The 21,175-nt window shown below is 34.1% G+C and overlaps 1 protein-coding gene across 1 annotated transcript in view; it reads right to left on the bottom strand.

The window, feature by feature from the left end:
- Positions 1–21,175, bottom strand: part of LOC130012447 (structural maintenance of chromosomes protein 2-like) — a 140,051-nt gene that overhangs the window by 101,775 nt on the left and 17,101 nt on the right. The window contains exon 3 of the mRNA XM_056100419.1: positions 19,706–19,899. Within this exon, the coding sequence (XP_055956394.1) occupies positions 19,706–19,899 (194 nt within the window). The remainder of the gene's footprint in view (positions 1–19,705; positions 19,900–21,175) is intronic.

The raw sequence follows: 21,175 nt of genomic DNA, 5'->3' as shown, positions 1-21,175 counted from the left end.
ATATAGTGTTAATACAATAAGAGTTAACAAATGAAAACAAAAATGTGTGCAGCTTATGATGTAATGTAATATTTCATAACATTAGAATATATATTTATATGATTATATAATAGGTAACTTTTTAACACGGTTAATAAGATTGGATACAAAATATGTTTTTAATCTTTGATACATGAAACCACGCCAGATACTGTGAACTTATTGAATGTCATGTGCACCTTGAATAGACTGTCTTGTATAAGATTTCTTGTAACTTGTGTTTGATACCTACTTCCATATCATGTTGAAGAATTAATAATAATGTCCAATAATCGTCACATTTGGAGTCATACGAACACAAGCACATTTAAATACATATTGTGTCATCTTAATACCTATCTATTTCTATGACAGGAACTCGTGTTGGGTAGTTATATTAATTAGTCCCATTCAGGTGTTACATTTTTAAAAAAAAAACTACACCTGGTTGCGTATATTTTATAATGTCTTTCTTCTTTTCCTTTATCTTGGGGTGATGTACTATCAAGAAGCGAACTAAGTACATAAACTTTTGCCATGCTTGTTCTTGGACAATCATGCATTGATTGACATACTTCAATTTTTGATATAACGTCGCAATTCTATGATGGCTGTGATGCGGATAATTCCAATCAGCTATGTTTTTGGAATGGTCTGAATACAGATTCCTCCAGTTATATTGATCAGCAGCAACTTTATGTTTGGCATGTGTCCTTGATTGTCATTCTGTACATTCCATTGTAGCCTACTAAATGGGTTTTGTTGTTTTTCTGGCTTTCATGACCATTGTGGTATCGTCAGGCATAAGAGATGAGATGTCTCTTTGTCTGCTATCTAAATACAACCTGAGAAAAAAAGGTCATATAACCATGTTATTATTGATCTGCCAAGATCATTGATTTGAAATAGAAAAGTAATAAAGTAATTAGATTTATATATATATATATATATATATAATATATATATAAAACACATATTTTGAGAATTCAAATGTAATTGTCCACTATTGCCCTCTTTACTACAGCACAAAAACAGGAATAATTTGTGTTGACTAGGAACCCGAATCAATTGATATATTAAAATTGTTCAAAGAGACAAATATGACATGCAAAGGGGAAAACGTCTATACATACAAGTGCATGGGGTAACCGTTCAACATTACTGATTTGAATACCTTCGTAGACATTGAAATAAACGTTACCTCCATTTTTTTTTTTTTTCAAACATTGAAACATTACAATCATAATAATAATCAATGATGAAAATATATATATATATATATATAACAATGACATATCTGCTAGATATGCAATCACATCCTACACAAAATGTAATGAATTTTGTGCATTTGTATTATTTATGCATATTTACTTGTTGCATATAAATAATTTGTTAATATTTATTTAGTAACTATATGCATACTAATTTAGTACATGTACATAACATGCTAGACTTTGCCTATATGATTATGAATATAATAAATATTTAATAAAACAATTTCCTTGGACGCTTTCATTATTAATTGTTATAATTAAGTATTAATGTCCATTACGCTATGTTAAATACTATCAAAATTTTTTCATTTTATGGATTCGAATCAATACAATTTACGTTTGATAGGAATTGTACATTATTAAAATATTGTAAGGTACAAAAATTTAGCAGAACTTCTCAATTCTATTTATTATAATATAACAAAGATTTAGATCCATATAGTATGTTTATATAAATAAATTTTGATACATTTAAGTTCACCAGATCGTCACCAGGAGAACATAAGTAAAAGTATAATGGATTAGTATGGTTAGCTACTCCATACTAAACGCATCTACTGGTTAAAAAAACAATTATATTTAGTTAATATGATTAAAGAATACATGTAGCATATGGATCTTTTCTTTGCCCTAATTATAGTCGCCTTTTATGACCTGCAATTAGAGAAGCAGTGGAACAATTCGTGTCCCGATTCCACAGGGGATCTAAATGATAACTGTTTTTTTTTTTAAAAAAAAAATATGAACCTCTAAACTGATACTTTTGGACTGTCGAATCGATCTAAATATGGTATGTATTTTTTAAAACGTGGATGGGATTTGTGTAAGCCATAGTTAAGTCTATCCGTTAAAGTCTGTATTTCATGGTTTAATATGGTAATGAGATAACTTGCTGTGTGATCGCTGCTCATTTCACAATGTTCTTTCACCTGAGTGCAGGAATTATTAATATATTTTACAATATCTGAATGGTTTCTGCTGTGTTTGTTATCAGAATGATTCCTATTTTTTTGTTTATTTATCACTGATACTTTGGGCAGTTGGTCAAAAAATTTATGGTTTCTTTGGAGAGGCTTCTTCCTGGATTTACCCTTCATATTTTTGTTGATATGGTACTCCTGTCTTAAGTTGTCCGGTATCTTTTCAGATAATTCCCAGGTGGTCGGCCTGCTTCTGTCGTTCCATCGGATTTTGTATATTATATCCCCCTTTTGGCGCGCAGAAGCTAGGATAGTACGTATATCCCCGGGTTTATATGGTTTAGTCTTTGTCAGGCCAGTTAAAGTATCCTGTTGGTTTGGCGTTAACGTTTTATTTTGTTGTTCATTTCTTTGGGATATCAACGCATCATATTCCTTTGTTTGGTTTAATGGTTTCCCACGAGTACATGTGTTCTGGTTTGGTATTACCTGTTTTGTTATTTTGTCTACCAAACAACATAAAAAATGGTGATTGACCTGTTGATTGGGTAGCAGGAGTCATCCTATACGCCATGATGATTGCCGGAAGGAGCTCGGGCCAATTCGTTTGATTATCATTACAATATGCTTTTAGTCTGTCTTTTATGAAACGGTTCATACGTTCACATGTGCTATTTGTTTGAGCGTGATACGAACTGGTATAATGACGTTTGACTTGAAATAATTCACACATAGCTTTAATTAGATTAGACATAAATTGAGCTCCCCGATCAGATATAAGGGTGCGCGGACAGCCGTAACGTGTGAATATTATCATTCTTCCGGAAAAAACGAACTTTACCGACCTTTTATTTGTGTTGATCGAGTTACAGTAGTGTTATTATCCTAGTCTAATTCTGTGCCGATTTACGTAAAAAAATCAATTAATGTAAAATAATAGTTGCTAAATGTAGGATTAACTTGAGTATTATTCTAAGTTTTGTTCTTGATTCATTTGAACCTTTTTTTTATTCCAATATCTCCGATAAATACAAAGACAATACATGGTTTCTCTTTGCAAGTTACTGGCGATCACACAGTGTTACTAATAATAGAATAAAATATAATAGAAGGCATCTATTGATTGGACAATAACAAAATAATTACCGGCTTTCCAAATAGAATTTTTATGATTGGTTAATTTTGACGAAAACCAAAGTAGAATTCTTCCAAGAAATTACGAGAGATATAGATATTTTCCCGGGAAGTCAAAAACGTGTTTGTATGGGCTGTATCTGACATGATTTAGTAATAAAAGCTGAGTTGATCATTAATAATACAATTAGTTTTATCGTGAAAGCAGACAATTTCTCTACAAATCAATCAAGAGCAAAGAAGGGAGATAATTTTAATTTTACTATATCACGTGCGATCGTCATTGTTCACAAAGTGCGTGACCTATTTTAGTTTCAACTAGTAATAACAACAAAAACAACGAAAATATTAAAATAATGTATTTAATCTTAAAGTTTAGTTTTTTTTACAATAATATATATTTAAAATGTGCCAGTTTGTAAGCAGAGGGGGAAAATAGTTGTTGTGTTGACGTTGTGTATTTGTTCATTCGTCTGCATGCCAGACTACGGCAAGTTCAGTCATGTGAAAGTGACCTTAACTTGCCGTCAGAAGGTAAATATACCAATAATCGATATTTGAATTTCAATATCGATTATCGTATCGCTAAATAACTTCTACCGATTATCGATTATATCGATATTTTTGCACAGCCTTAGTGAATATATGTGTATAAAGAACCTTTGCAACCTCTGTAGCAGTTTGTGTCTTTAGAGCGAATGATTCGGGCCAACGACTGAGGGAATCTACAACCAACAAGCAATACCGAGATCCATCTTCAGCAGGAGGGAATGGCCCCATAAAGTCAATATGCCAGCGACTAAAGACATCTTCAATAGGCATAGGGGTTAAAGGAACGGGATGTGAATGATTATCATCTTTAACCTTTTGACACGTTTCACACGTTTTTATATATGTCACTATATCTGTGTAGATCTTTGGCCAATGGTACTTCAAGCGTATGCTACCTAATGTTCTCTCAGCTCCTTGATGTGCTCCTATTTTATTATCATGATAGACTTCTAATACATCATGTCTTAAAGTCCTTGGAACTGCTATTTGTTTAACTAATTTATCATTACTTTTTACATTCCTGGGATAGAAAAAGTGATATAGAACCTTATTATGTAATTCATATTGGTTCGATTCACTAATAATTCGGTCCCTTAACTTTTTGTTTTCTGGTACTGAGCCATTTTCCAAATAATTATAAATGTACGCAAAATCTGGACATAGCTTTTGTAAAGTAGGCAAATTTATATTATTTATGATTTGACCATGGTCATTCAGATCTGTGAATAGATTCTCCAGTGCATTTACAGTATTAATGCTGAATGTAGAAATATCATCTTCGAAGCTGTATTCAAAGGTAACAGCTGTTAGATTATCATTAACACATTCTACGCTTTCAGTAGCACTTAATATTAAAGCATCTGGCTCAGCTGGTTTGGGTGGTGGGTTGTCATATTCCCGTCTGCTGAGGCAATCTGCAGTAACATTTTTAGGGCCTTCAACATGTATTATTTTATACTTAAACGGTTGTAATTTAAGCGACCATCGGCCTAATCTACCATTTAGATTCTTAATACTTTCCAACCACTTCAATGCTATATGGTCTGTATAAACAGTAAATGTATATGATGACAAGTATAGTCTGTATGATTCAACAGCTTCCACCAATGCAAGACATTCTTTGTCACAGATAGGCCAGACTCGTTCGCCGTGGCTAAGAGAGCGTCCACCATAAGATATTGGGTGTTCCTTCCCATCTTGTATTTGTGATAACACATATCCAATAGATTTGTCTGAGGCATCTGTATGAATAATAAATGGTTCGTTCATCCTTGGAAATGCCAAGATGGGTGTGGAAACGAGGGCATTTTTAAGTGTCACAAATGCTTCTTCACACTCATTTGTCCAACTAAATACATTATCTTTCTTAATAAATCATTTAAAGGGCTGGTTATTTTTGAATGATTTTTAATAAATCGCCTGTAGTAGTTAGCCATACCTAAGAAACTCCTAACTTGTTTTTGAGTACTGGGTCTAGGATATGTCATAACGGAATCTGTTTTTGTTTTATCTGTTTCAATTCCCTTATTGCTAATTACATGGCCAAGGTATTTAACTTTTTCAACAGCAAAACTGCATTTGCTTGGTTTAAGTCTTAAATTTGCCTCCCTCAATCTACAAAATATTTGATCAAGTGCTGCTAAATCTGAATTAAAATCTTTCGTAAAGCAGTAAATATCATCGACATAAGCAAGGCAAATTTTCCATGAAAGTCCTTTTAGGACCTTGGTTAATAAGGAACTAAATGTTGACGGACTGTTCATCATGCCAAATGGAAGTCTTTTGAATTCGAAGACTCCTTCATGGGTAATGAATGCACTTTTATGTGCAGTACAGTACGGCCGTCACGATGGTTTGACGGGACACGATATTACCGTGTTTTTTATCGTGGAATTCCGTGATTTACCGAGTGAACACCGAGCGAATATCGAGTGACACGATAGCACTGCCTCGGTGTTGGAAACACGGTGTGACTCGGTGTTTTAATTAAACCGGGCCTCTGATCGTTTATTTTAGGATGAAGTACATGTAGAGCTATACATTGTTATTATAGATCACTTAATGTGTTGGTAGCTACGTGTGAAGATTGGCGTACGCGTTTCTTTGATCTGTTATATCATGGACCGTATATAGGGTTATATCACAGGGTAATTCTGTTATTTAAACCCGGGTATTGTCATCTTTTAAACAGAAATATGCTTATACCGATACATTATTACTTCATTAATATGTTCGACATTTATAAGACTTGCATCGATGGACCATTACAAATTCAATCAAATTACTGAAAAATTATAACATGACACCAATATATGCTAGTCTTACCGGGGGCTTAGATTTATCCATCTAAATAGTAATTCACATACTGATAAATAATTCTGGTTTAAATCACAAATAAATTAAAAGCCTTTGTCTCCTAATATGTAATCACACAAAGTCAGAATTCACCGTCAACAAGTTTATGGAACTTTGCTGAATACATGTACATTGACACGTATCAGTCCGATAATACCTTGCTGACGTTTTCATTTCGGCACCATAGAGTCTGGTGGATGCATACTGTCAATCAAGGTTCCACAATGAGAACTGACACGTGACATGAAAGGAAATCGACTGACAGAACATAGACGCCCCTTTAACAATAAACTATTACCTTGTTGTAGTCTTGTGCTCGTGGACAATATGACTTTTATTGTTAATTGTCAGTAGTAATAATTACATATTTTCAAAAGAGATGTCGATTTCTTTTTGATTATACATGTAGCTTCAGTCCATTCAATTACCTGTATTTATTACTCAAATGGTTTCTTAATTAGCAGAATGTGAAAATAAAGAAAACAAAGTTACACTTAAAATTCGACCGGACCCCCACCCAATCCGCTACATGTAATACCAATTTGTAACGAGTAATTGTGATTACTCTGTTACGGTAAAACTCGTATTTTTTATTTTAAATCGGTACAGGCTTAAGGTTCACGCATGCAGAGCGGCTTATGAACAAAATGATGTTTAGTCATTTGCAGTTGACATATTCTGCCTTACACCGGTGGAAATCATTTCATTATATTGTGCACAAACGTCATTCCTTAAATAGCCCCACGCCCCTTTAACAACTGAATTTTCTGTTAGACCATTTATTCTACACTCTTTGATGTCCTTCTAGATTAATTAATTTCATAACTATTGAAGAGGACCAGTTGGTTGTTTATATTGTTTTATTTACCTAACGATCAACGATAAGTTCACCAATGTTTTTGAAATAAAGTAGACCCGTATTGTTTACTGATTGACTTTATCCCATGATTTAAAAAATTGGCGATGGTTAATATTGGGTCAACAATAATTCCTTAAATTGCGCCGGAGCCCCTTTTACATAAACGGAATTCGCATTTTATAAGACGGCGATTATTCGTACATGTATGTCGGGCCAAAAGGTAATTTCTTAAATAGTACGAACCTCCCTTTAACAAGAGAAATTGGAATGATATGTTTCGGCATGATAAATAATGTTAAAACTAATCGTTAATCTATTTTCCGTACACAAAACTAAACAACTCCAAATATAAGGAAACATTGTTGTGAATTTATCAGTTAGATTTTCGGCTGATATCTTTTACCGCTTACATAATGTACATTATTAAAAATTTACGCAATATGTAAAAAGTATTTACCTTACCTTTTATACTCATATTGTAGATGTTAAATATCCTTAATAATAATAATTATCACAGGCAAATATAAAAATAATACCAATCCAAATTAATATCCTTTTGCATATAAACTTGCATATATAATCACCTTGGAATACCAAAATTTAAATCGTAACGCATTGTGGTCTAAACGGTATTATAAAATAAACCATAAATCAATGGACCTGTTGTAAGGTGAACACTGCATGGTTTCTGGCAACTTTGGGTCTTTGCGGCATAATGTAGTCTTAACCAATAAAAACAACAAAGTGGCTACGTGCGATTTTATTCTTTGATCTTGGATCCAAGGGACATTTCTGTTATTTAAACCAATCTGCACGAGAATGACAACATACACGTTGACAGTTATCATTGATTTGGGGTTCATGTGGAATAGATTCTTCCATCGAAATACAGTTATTCTTTTCTAAAATAAACCGAGTGCCTTGGATATTTGCTTGGATTTGGTGTCGCGTTCATTTCATTTTTACGGTAAGTACGAACTTATGTCTGATTTGAAAGCGCTTTCGAACCCCGTTGCAAGTTCTATTTTTCCTATTTCTATTTGTAAGACCGGTAACCCAAATACCGTTATAGTTTGCAATTTAAAAGTCTATCTTTGCCGTGATTCGAGAGTAGTTTTTAACTATAAACTCATAATATAGTAAATATGAAAAACAATTTGAACACGGCATAAATATCTAAACTGTGTAATACATGTATAGTCTTATGCCTACGTGTCTTTCAAAGTGTACTAGACATGCAGCTTTACATGACTGGTTGGAAATGTAACCGCATATATCGTGCAGAATATGTGAACACGCATGTTCTAACTATACAACGTGACCTAATGCGTCCGTATTATTAACGAAAATATTCAACATTCATAACATCGTGGCTGTATATCGTTTTGACATCGATTGTTTATGACAAATAAATACCGTTAATTTTGCATGTAAAATTACACCGAGGCCTATCGTGTCGCACGACTATCGTGGCACACGATAGCGACTGCTACACCGAGTTATTTATCGTGGCGTTATCGTGGCAATTTTCAACAAAAAACGACACGATAATCATGTTTCATCAAAGCGTCGCGGCGGGCGTACTGTATCTTTGTGTAGTGGAATCTGCCAGAAGGAAGATCTAAGATCCATTGTAGTAAATACTTTTGCCTTTGATTCCGCTATTGTATCTAAGATTTCGTCTAAATTCGGCAAAGGAAAGTGCAATGGCACAGTGATTTTATTAAGACGCCTGTAATCCACACAAAATCTCACTTCTTCAGAGTCCCTCTTTTTTACCAACACTACAGGAGAGTAATATTCTGAATTGGATTCCTGAATTATGTCATTCTTCATCATTTCATGACATTGTCGTTCAATCTCTGTCTTATTTTGAGGAGAAGCTTTATAAGGATGAGACTTAATAGGCTTAGCATCACCCGTATCTATGTAATGTGACATTAGATGTGTTTTACCTAGTTCCGCATCACTTGTTGCAAATATATCTAATTTAATACCAAGAAAAACGAGAAGATCATTTTTTTCTCTGTCAGTTAAATTACAGGTACTTAATGTAAACCCTAACTTTTTAGCTTCTTTGATAAAGTGATCACTCTCTTGTTTAGAATATTGTTCTAAATAATTAACAAAGGAATCTATGTTTTTAGTGTCATCAATATTAACACTTTCATCTTCCACTGGTACAATAATATTTTTATCAACTAAAGACAATTTTGCAAGATTTGTATTGGCCTCTATAATTATTGTTTCTGATGTTGGGTTAAGTAAACGATATACTGTTGAGTGATCATTTACTTCGCTTACACATTTAGCACCTATAATATTGTATTCAATTTGTAATGAGTTTAATGGTTCTGACATCACATAATATTGGTCGTGTATATCAGACACCGATACAGGAGTGAGGATTTCCGTTCTTGCAGGTATTTTTAATTTCTTAATCGTTCTAGCATATCCAGTTAATGGTAAATTAATAACTTGTATAGGAGTAATTATTTCATCATTAATTGTAAACTTTTTATTTTTGAAATCAATATTTGCCTTATATTTGTCCATAAAATCAATACCTAATATAACATCGTGCAAAATCTTGTCAAAAACACAGAATTTTGTAGGAAACATTTTACCATTTATTTCAAGATCCAGATCAATTGTACCCAAAACAGGCATTGTTGAACCTGAGACACCTGATACACGTTTTATGCTTGATGTATCCAGTTGTATGTCAATATTCAACTGTTGTAAAACTGATTTCGATAAACAGGAAATCGAGGCACCAGAGTCCACAAGGCACCGAATGGTTAAATTCCTTATTTTGGCATAGATTAAGTTTCGTTCTAAGGGTAATACCAATGAAACAGTTGACATACAATTAGAACAGTCAAATTGTGCACAATTACATTTACTGTTAGCCATTCTGCTAATTAATAATCAACTCCGATTATTTTATGTTCAAATGTGAATTAACTTGGCAGATCAATGTATAAATATGGTTGTACTTACAAATTTGCAAAGGTAATAATTATTCCTGCAGATTTAGAAATCTCCACTCCTGGTCTGACTGGTTTACTGTAGGTCGGACATCTACAACACCGTTTTCTCTGTTAAATCTTCATCGGGTGGTGTTTAAACTCGCTTGGCAGTGAGATGGCAATCAATCGTAGGCATCTGCACCATATGTAACCTAGTGGGTTACTTCCATAAAATCAGGATAATCTGGATAATCTGGATATGAATTTATTTGACCAGCAACAACATTAAAATCAATTTATAACTAAAAAGGAATGAACAAGACGATGTACATTCTTTAGGATGAAAATAATATCCCTTGTATGAAACTTTTATCTAATTTATATGATTTGGTTTTTACGACCTAATCTCCAATAGTTTTTCAAGATAAACAAAATGTCGCCACTGGTGACTTATACTAAATGAAAATATGTTAATTATAAGACAATACGTAAGGGTGTAGAAGGAGCTTAATTAAACATTAAATCCTTAAAACAACTATACAATAAAACTTCTGTTTGTAAAGATTAAAACAATGAATACAGATAATTATATTGAAACAAGCGTAGGAGATTAGTGTCTGACTATAGGTATTACTGGTCTCAATTTACAATGTATAATAATTCTGTTATAATAAAATGACAAGAACTATTCATGTATGAATATGCATAATACAAGAAAAATATGTCGTCCAAGCCTTATGTTGAAATGCTTGGTTATAAAAGCCTGTCTATAGGGGTTTATGAATTCTCTATTGCTCGTGGCAGAAAATAAGACTGAATCGTTTTAAAACTAGCATTAAGAACCGGCCGCGAAATATGATCCTTCTGACAGTTTGTTTGGTCATTTAAATGAACCGTGAAATTGACCTTGGGGTTTAAGGACACGATAGCAAGGGGACGTAACCAGCAAACGCAGTCTTTGTAGTCACTGGAAAATGGAGACAAACATAACGGAAGTGTAGGGTAAACAGGTCAAGCCTAATAATAGTTCATGCAGGATTCATTGAATTGTTCCGTTAAATATATATTGTTTTATTTTGAATTATAAAAACATATTGAAAAGATGTTTTTTTTTATTCTAGTGGACGGACTTGTGAACTCCTCAGAGTCTTCGCACTCCTCGGACACAAAGCTAATTATTAGTATTTTTTGCCGATGCATCGATAATACAAAAAAGGACAGAGAATCGAATTGACGTCAGCCGAATCGATGCATCGCCTACTTGATATCAGCTGAGATTAACAGTTAATCTCATCAATTAATTAGCACCCTAGTGCCAGCTAGTGGTCAGGAGATTAAGATTGTTGATTGGATAATCATCAAAGAAGCCGCCACAGCTGTACGCGTGCTCATTTAACACATGAATTAAAATAAGATTTTGCGTGTATGATAGGTCTATTATTATTTTCAGGTACTGTAACGGTATCAAAATATGAGTCCCTATAGAAATGTCAATTTCATAGTCAAGAAATACTTACGTTCACTTTCGTGCATTCTGGCTTTGATGTAATTAAACAATGGCAGACTCAAGAATCGTCGCAATTCGGCGCCTTGTTCATTCTTATTTTTTCGACCCATTGTGATAAGAGAATTTTAAACAATAATATCCAAGATGCATTCCTTACTTTGCATGCCGTATGAAGAAGCGACAGTAAAGTGAATTCATCTATCAATAAAATTCTCTTCTAAAAGAAAATTATTGGCCATTTTTTTTATTTCCATTTAAGGCCTATAAATTATTTTTTTAAAGATGATATGAAATATCAGATAATCACTGCTTGGATTAATTATTCGGAGTAAATAAGGAGTTGTGGACGGCTTTATCATTGACCCGTGACAGTTGATTAGTATTACTGAATGACACCCACCCGCATGTCGATTAATTTACATAATTAGCCATGTGGTTTGGATTAACGCTCAATGGCAACCTATATACGATCAGAATTAATTTTTTTCTGCCACTTACGAGAGTGAATCGCATGTAGGTACCCAAAAACATTATTGCCAAAACCAAATATTTATCACCCGCTCAAGTCAGCCACATAACCATAATGCTTTTCACTCGGTGTCTGCCCCACCCCCACCCCATTAATCTGGTCTGCCCTCTGTTTGCCCCCCCCCCCCAATAATTTTAGAAAATAAAAAAGTATTTGTGATACGTTTCGGTAATCAATACCTTCTACGGTGAATAAACCCCACTCAGTCATAAACTTGCATGTTGTAGAGCATTTCTGACAGTCTATTTTTAAAAATTTTCTTGGCGAGGTCCCCAATACACTCGCTACTTTGGCGCTCACAAGGGGAATTCGTTGAGGTTCGCAAGTCCGTTCGTTTGACATTATGTTCTCTAGTCGGATAAACTAGTGATCAGACGACGGACGGTATCTGGTCAGATCTATTTATCTCGACGATCGGTGCCTGACTGAATACTGTAAGACAGCATTTCCGGCAATCTTTTTTTCAAAATTTTCTGGGGGAGGACTCCTTACTTTGACGCTCGTGAGTGGGCTTCGTCGAGATTCGCAAGTCCGTTCGTTTGACACTTTACCTCATCGATCAGTGCCTGAAATAATGCCAGGCATTTCCAGCAACCTGTTTTTCAAAATTTTCTGGGGGAGGCCCCCCTACACCTAGTTGAAGCTCGTGCTTTTGCCTGTTAACCTTGTAAGAGTATATAACGCCCAGATCAATAGACAGTCATTATAATTCATCTGCGATATCACTTCGGTGGAAGCGAGCGTTAAATAAAGCTATTTCACACACACACATATCCGAAAAATACTAGACATTGCTAGCACGCGGTTACAGCACTCGGGAAACCTCGGCAGATTCCGTTACTCTACATCTAGCTTCGGCTGTATGACGGTAAGTGATATGTACCTACGAAATTGCCGGTTTTAGAAAGAAGTTATCAAAATTGCGTCGTTCGAAGCATGTTTTGCATTTTCAGAGCAAAGTTGTCCTTGTTTGAAGAAAATCTGATTAAACTAGAAAGAAAAACAGCTTCAGGTGGTTAAAGTACGATAACTGAACCGGTATTAGAAATCTCGCGAGACGCGTGAAATTATGAAATGAATACGTGACAAAATACATGCTTCTAATGTCGAAGAAAAGATTCTATTTTGATGGAATATTCTCAGATTTATGATCATATTTTGAATGGGGTTTATGTTTTTAAATAAAGAAATAAGTAATCTAGGCAATGCTGACGAATATGTCGATTGGAATAGTGTAAGTACTTAATTGTTTTAGACGATAGCACGTGCTAGAGTAGAATGCGATTATTTAGCGGATGGTGTCATTCGCTCGTTGTGGTAGAGCGACGTTTATTGCCCAAACAATTTCGGGATATCATATTCTTACCCTCTGTACATAAGACGTAACAGAGTATAAGACGAATGCCGGACTTCTGCTGAAAAATGTAGCGACTTATGACCCGAAAATACGGTAATTTGGGAGGAATTTGAAACAGTACAGATCGGCAGTACAGATTCACCCTTTAGCAGTTCTCAGTGTTATGAAGCAATTATCAGAAAACCATTAGAATTTGTTTGGTTTTTATCAAGTTCTGCCCCATGCTAACATTCAGTATACAAAACTTTTAATATCATGGATTTAGCAGTGATCAAGTCATAAAAATTCATTGAAAATCAATATACTTGTTCGTCTTAAGATCTTAAGCTCAGTGTATCAATCTGCAGTCAAGGGCAGTGATCAAGGGCCATAACTTTGGCAGTAATTATTGGAAATTGTTGAAAATCAATAGGATTCTTCATCTCATGACCTCAAACACTTTTTTTAAATTGAAAGTCAATCGGATATTAACTTTAGCCTCGAGCATCCACAAGTTTTTAGAAGTGATCAAGGGCCATAACTCTGGCAGTAATTATCGAAAATCACTGAAAATGAATAAACTTCTTCGTCTCATGACCTTAAACACTGTGTATAAATTTAAAGTCAATATCATATTAACTTTGGCCTCTAGAGCATCCACAAGATTTTTTGAAGTGATCAAGGGCCATAACTCTGGCAGTAATTATCGAAAATCGCTGAAAATGAATAGGCTTCTTTGTCTCATGACCTTAAACACTGTGTATAAATTCAAAGTCAATCGGATATTAACTTTAGCCTCTAGAGTGTCCACAAGATTTTTTGAAGTCATCAAGGGCCATAACTCTGGCAGTAATTATCGGAAATGGTTGAAAATCAATAGGCTTCTTCGTCTCATGGCCTTAAACACTGTGTATAAATTTTAAGTCAATCGGATATTATTATTATTTTTACTACAACATTTTTATAGTGCGCCTTTTATATAACATGTTCAGGGGCACTTTACAAAGTGACAATGTAAATCATACATAAACAACAAGATTATGGAGATGTTAACGATTGTATAAAGAGTCAGTTAAAAGCCTGATTAAATAAATGTCGTTTTAAGTTGTTTTTTTAAAAGAATATAGAGATGTACAACATCTTAAACTGAATGGTAGATTATTCCATAAAACAGGTGCTTGATAACTAAAAGAGCGCTGACCATAAGAGACTAGTTAAACAGTTTTGGGCTTTAAAAGTAGTTTATCTGATGTACTTAATGTTCGGCCAGGTGTATAAAGTTCTAAAAGATCTGAAAGGTAAACAGGAGCTAAATTATTTAAACATTAAAAAGTAAGTAATAAAATTATAAAATCAATTTGATATTTAACAGGTAACCAGTGTAAATTATATAAAACAGGAGTTATGTGGTCACATTTCTTAGTTAAAGTAACAAGTCAGGCCGCAGTATTCTGTACTTTTTGTGATTTATCTATAAGCTTTAAAGGTAAACCAACTAAAAGTGAATTAAAGTTATCTAATCGAGAAGTGACCAGAGAATTAACAAGTGACTTAGTGGCCTCTTCAGTTACACATTTACATATTTTACCTATATTTCTGATATTAAAATAGCACAATTTACAAATATTATCAAAGATTGCGCCAATATTACGAGCAGAATAAGATGAAAATATATCACAATTACCAATTACAACAGGGGGGTTATCATGTGCAAATTTACTTAATTGATGCCTTGAGCCTAATAACAAATATTCGGTTTTATCATCATTCAATTTTAGAAAGTTCTTTAACATCCATTTTCTAATTTCACTAATACAGTTCGCAAGTTGCAATTTTGATAAATTGAAAGAAGATGGACAGTTAGGTGTAAATGAAATATATACTTGAGTATCATCGGCATACAAATGAAAGCTGAGACCATATTTTCTGACAATATCACCTAATGGTGACGTATAGAGGGTAAATAAAATCGGACCAAGAACAGAACCTTGGGGACCCAGTGTTTAAAATTTGGTCGGACCGTCGGCCCAACGCCGATAAATAACTTGGCGGGCCGACATCTTTTTATTTTGAAGATGGTGGGTCGGCCCTGTGAGCCGACGGTTTTTGTCGGGAAAATATGTGTCATGGATATTTTGTTCATGGTTCTATCAAATTTTCCTTTGAAAATATTTATATTGTCCCTATTTATATCTGTAATATATTTCATCCAGATATTTAACTGTATTTCATTATCGGAAATGAAAATAAAATTGTCCACCGAAAGAAATCGTTGTAGGAGTGAGGTTGTGCTTGCAAATATCAACACGCTCCCAGAGTTCGGCAGAATATTATTTAACCAGTTTAACCAGTGAAATAGATGAGTGTGTGTTGCGATAGTATGCCTTACTTTATCTTTATCCGATATTGAATACACATGCATAATCCGGCATATTATATTCCTTCAATTGTGAAATCCAAACTGTGCTACTAAACTAGGTCAGTCCATCTACTGTACTGTCATGAATCCAAGAATAAAAATTCACATGATATAAATTCTTTGTCTTGTAAAAAGAAATTGAAAAAGCAGAGCTGAAAATTCCCTGAAAGCCTAACTACTAGTAACAATACAATTCCAGTGAGGTAAAAACGAGTGGCCTTTCCCGCCATTCTTTCTAAATCTCGTGATTTACTAGCAGACTTGATTATCAAGTCTATTTCTTTAATGATGATTTCACTACCGTAATGGAGACCCAAGTCTTCGAAAACAGGCACGTACAATGTCATATATAGAAAGAATAACAAAGAGTTTATGGTTTCATAAATATGGACTATCCCAACGTGTGACATCAGGTCAGTTTAATAATGATAAAAAATGATGTGTGGTCTGCCAAACAGCAGTGATAGTTTACTTTCATTTTGAAAGAGGTCACGGTCTTTTATTTCACAGTTCCACACGTCATGATGAATGAAAACAAATAAAATGATTGTTGCTACCGGACAGTAAATTTAACATGTTTATTGAAATGTAAGACATAAAAAATAAATATCAAGTCTGGGTAAAATAGGGGTGGAATGATTGTTATCTTTCTATACACGAAGTATTAACATTAAATCCTTCAAAAGTTAAAATTGTAATGTGTACAGCCAATCAATATTGAATACATATTTTAACTTTTAAACCTGTCCCAAATGGCTAGAACTTAGAAATAAAAGCATTTGGGATGGGGTAGTGTACGTGTGTTTTGTTAATATTTATTGGGCCCACAACTTAATGTTAGGACCTACAACTTTCATGAATGGCGTCTACCAGCGAGTCCTATTGGCCTACAACTTTTCTTGACGAATTTTATACACTGTGGGGAACCTCAGATGACAAAACAGATTCAGACAATGATTTGCAATTAACTAAAATACACTGTTTTCTAACCACAAGATAGCTTTCTAAAAAATTTAATGCAGAACCACAAATACCGAATTTAAATTGAAGTCTACGTAGAAGAATGGAAGGGTCCACCGAGTCGAAAGCAGCAGATAAATCTAATAAAATTAAAAATGTACATTTTCTATTATCAATTTCCATTAAAATATCATTTGAAACCCGGTTTAAAGCTGTTCGGTACTGTGAAATTGTTTATAAGCACTTTGAAATGGTTCATACAAACAGTTATGATCTAGATGGGCCTTTATCTGAGTATACATTTCGCCAATATTTTAGAAATAAAACTTCAGTTAGAGACAGGCCTGTAATTTTTAAAAACATTAGGGGGAGAGAGAGAGAAATGGGGTTTAACGTCCACTCGACACAAACTAGGTCATTTCGGGACTAACATATGGTTTAATTTTATTTCAATAATTCACTTGCGCATAGGGGTCTTTAGCAGTGGGAGGAAACCGGAGGACCCAGAGAAAACCCACAAGGTTGGAAAAAACATTAGGATCCAGTGTTGACTTTCTAATTAAAGGGGTAACATAAGGTTGTGCTTGTTTGAAAATGTTGGGAATAGTAGAGGATGATATACAAGAATTAATAATATTGGTAAAAACTGGAATAACTTCATTTAGACAGTCCTTAAGAACAGAAGTCGGAACAGGATCTAAAGAACAAGATTTAGGAGCAGACGATTTAATTAGCTTTAAAACAAAAGATTCACTAACCAAGTTAAAATTTTCTAAATAAACAGAATTTTCTAACTTATCAAAATCATGAGCGTTAAAGTTAATAGTTTTATTTAAATCATCAAGTTCAGTTTGTATTTTCTATATTTTTGTTTGAAAGAAATCAGAGAATAAATTTGCAAGTTCAGTGTCATTATCATTGTCCGGGAGAATAGTACGCTCAGCATTATGGTCCAAAAGGGAATTCACAACTTTATACCGGTCTTTTTTTCTGTTTTCGTCATTTTCTATTTTATCAGAGTAAAATTTAATTTTAGCGTCTTCAATTAATTTATTCACATTGTTTTTTAAAGATTTATAAATCTGTTTATGGACATGTAGATTTGTTTTCCGCCACAGATGTTCAGCCTTATTACGGTCCCTTTTGGCTTCTAAAATAGAATCATTAAACCACTGCGTATTGGGACGAGTAGTAAATGTTTTCGTTTGAAGAGGAACAAGCGAGTCCAAAATTTCAGCAAGCTTTGAGTGATATTGGGTTGCCTTCTCTTGTATATCTTGAAAACGTTGAATGCCATTGAAATTCGAGTTCACTATTTCCGATTTAAATTTATTAGTGTCGAGTGATTTAAACCTTTGATATGTTACAATCTTTCTTGTTGGTTGTGGTTTCTGGATCATAAGATTAAAAGTTGCCAGGAAATCGAGAATATGTCCACCGTTATGAGTCGAAGAAGAAACATGTTGTGTGAGAGATCTATTATTCAGAATATCACAAAAATCTACCGCGGTAGAGTCGTTGGAATCATCAACATGAAAATTAAAATCCCCCCAAATAATAGTGCAACACTTAGTCATCATTAACTGGTCCAGAAATAATCCAAATTCTTCCATAAACTTTTGACACAATTTGCTATAATTGTAATAACTCTAGTTTCCTTGAAAGAAAACTGTAGAGAACAATCCAAAATTTCAAAAGAATCAAAACGTTCATGACAGATTTTCTTCTATTAATAGATGACTTAAATATAAGTGCTACACTTCCTCCACGTGACTTTAGGCTCTAGAGCATCCACAAGCAATTGTGGACGCTGGACCGACGGACAGACGGACGGAAGACGACAATATAAGACCACATTTCAATGTGGGCATATAAAAACGATTTTTTGTACAATCAGGGGCCATAATCCAGAAAGTTATGGTCTGAAATGCACAAATATCAAAAGGGACTGAGATTTTTGGAACATAAAGATATATTTTAAGTTTCATCAAAATTGGATAAAAATTGTGACCTCTAAAAGGTCTATAATCTTTGAATTACATACTTATATACAATTTGCATACAAAGAGCGGCCATTTTGTCGGGCAGTTTCATTTTGATTTTCCAAAAAATCCAATTCAACCTTCATTATGTTGGAATGGTGATCAAAACGGTTTTTAAAATCGAAAAAAAACCTGTGACCTCTAGAGAATCCACAAGCTAAAAATGCGATTTTTCGACCAATCAGGGGCCATAATCCAGGAAGTTACAATCCAATATGCGCGAATATCAAACGAACTAAGATCTTTGGGTTATAAACATGCATTTCAAGTTTCATCAAAATTGGATCAAAATTGTGACCTCTAGATTGTCCACAAGCTAAAAACGCGATTTTTCGTACAATCAGGGCCCATAATTCATGAAGTTACGATCCGATACATGCCACTATCGATAGGAACCGAAATCTTAGGGAGATAAACCTATTTTAAGTTTCGTTGAAATCAGATTTAAATTGCGACCTGTATAGGGTCCACAAGCTAAAAACGCGATTTTTCGTACAATCAGGGGCCATAATTCATGAAGTTACGGTCCGATACATGCCACTATCGAAAGGAACCGAAATCTTAAGGAGATAAACCTATATTTCAAGTTTCGTTGAAATCGGATAAAAATTGTGACCTGTAGATTGTCCACAAACAAATTGTTAACGGGCGGATGGACCAACAGGGGCGACGACATAATACGTTCACATGAAAATGTGGGCGTATAAAATTCAAATTCATCCAAGACCTGTTCATCTGAATCAAACAAACATTGTGGCCTCGGGACAGACAATGGACAAAATGCTAGAAAGGCACACACACACCCTCCCTCCAACAATCATTTATTACCTGTAATTTTTCTTTCATTTTCTTGGCTGATTCTTCCATATTTTTTTTAGCTTTGTTTAGAGTATCTTCTGCTTGTTTTAATTCTTTTTCTCTGACTGACTTAGCATTCTTTAATTTATTTTCCAATTCTTTAACTTTATCTGTGGCATTTTTTTGTTTTTTCTCTGCATTTTTCAAATTATTTTCTTGTTCATCTATCAAAATATATTACACTGGATGAATGCTATCCATCCATAAACGAAGTAGGGAACACCAATTTGATCATTCCACTTCTATTCCCAAACAAGCTTCTCGTTTCAATGGTTTTATGAAGATAGCCACGTAAAGCATGGAATACGCCCACACAGCAGCTTTGTCTCAAGTTCCCCCTTTTGTATGGCAGTTTGGTCCGATTTTCACGAAATTCAAACTCAATCGTCATTATGGTGTAACGGTGATATATACGGATGTTTTTTTTGTCCACAATCTAAAAACGCGAATTTTCAAACAATCAGGAGCCATAATCCAGGGTTTTACATACCGATATGCATGAATATCGAAAGGAACCGAGATCTTTGGGATATAAACATATATTTTAAGTTCCATCAAAATTGGATCAAAATTGTGACCTGTAGTGTGTCCACAAATTGCGGACGGCATCCATACAGACATATGGACGCATAAAAATAGGTGCACCTCCCTATTTTTCAAATTTAATTCCTGTATGGTATTCAAATATATGTCAGTAGTATTCACACCAAATTACATGTTTTCATAATACGATAGAATGAAAGCTTATATTATTACCGACCCATACCTGCTTCAAATTCACGCCTCCAAAAATTATCTGTCTTCTTTTATACGGCAGAAAATAAAAGCACAATGTCCATGATAAGAACTTTTCTAAAGTAAAAATTTGCGTAGAATACGATGCCGAGATATTCGGGGTCAAATGAGTTCAATTGCACTGAAAGTGAATGCGCAGCCATTCTTGTATAGTGAAAAAGATAGGTTGCCAGGCAACGAAGTATACGCCCACAGCAGCTAAATCGTCCGGGCAGTCAACAAGAGTTGTCGCATATTTTTACTTTTTTCGGTAATGGAACATTTATAATACATTAAAATCTGATTAAGAGTAACAACTCATTAAGTAATTATCAAAACCATTAGAATTTGTTTGGTTTTTATGAAGTTCTGCCCCATGCTAATGTTTAGTATACGAAACTCATAAAAATTCATTGAAAATCAATATACTTGTTCGTCTCAAGACCTTAAACTCTGTGTATAAATCTGAAGTCAATCGGATATTAACTTTAGCCTCTAGAGCGTCACAAGATTTTTTAAAGTGATCAAGGGCCATAACTCTGGTAGTAATTATCGGAAATCGCTGAAAATCAATAGGATTCTTCGTCTCATGACCTTAAACACTGTATTAACTCTGGCAGTAATTATCGGAAATCGCTGAAAATCAATAGACTTCTTCGTCTCATG

This window comes from Patella vulgata, chromosome 4 (genome assembly GCF_932274485.2).
Source record: "Patella vulgata chromosome 4, xgPatVulg1.2, whole genome shotgun sequence".
Lineage (NCBI taxonomy): Eukaryota > Metazoa > Mollusca > Gastropoda > Patellidae > Patella > Patella vulgata.
Note: the sequence above shows the minus strand (reverse complement) of the source record. Positions and strands in the feature narration are given on the sequence as shown.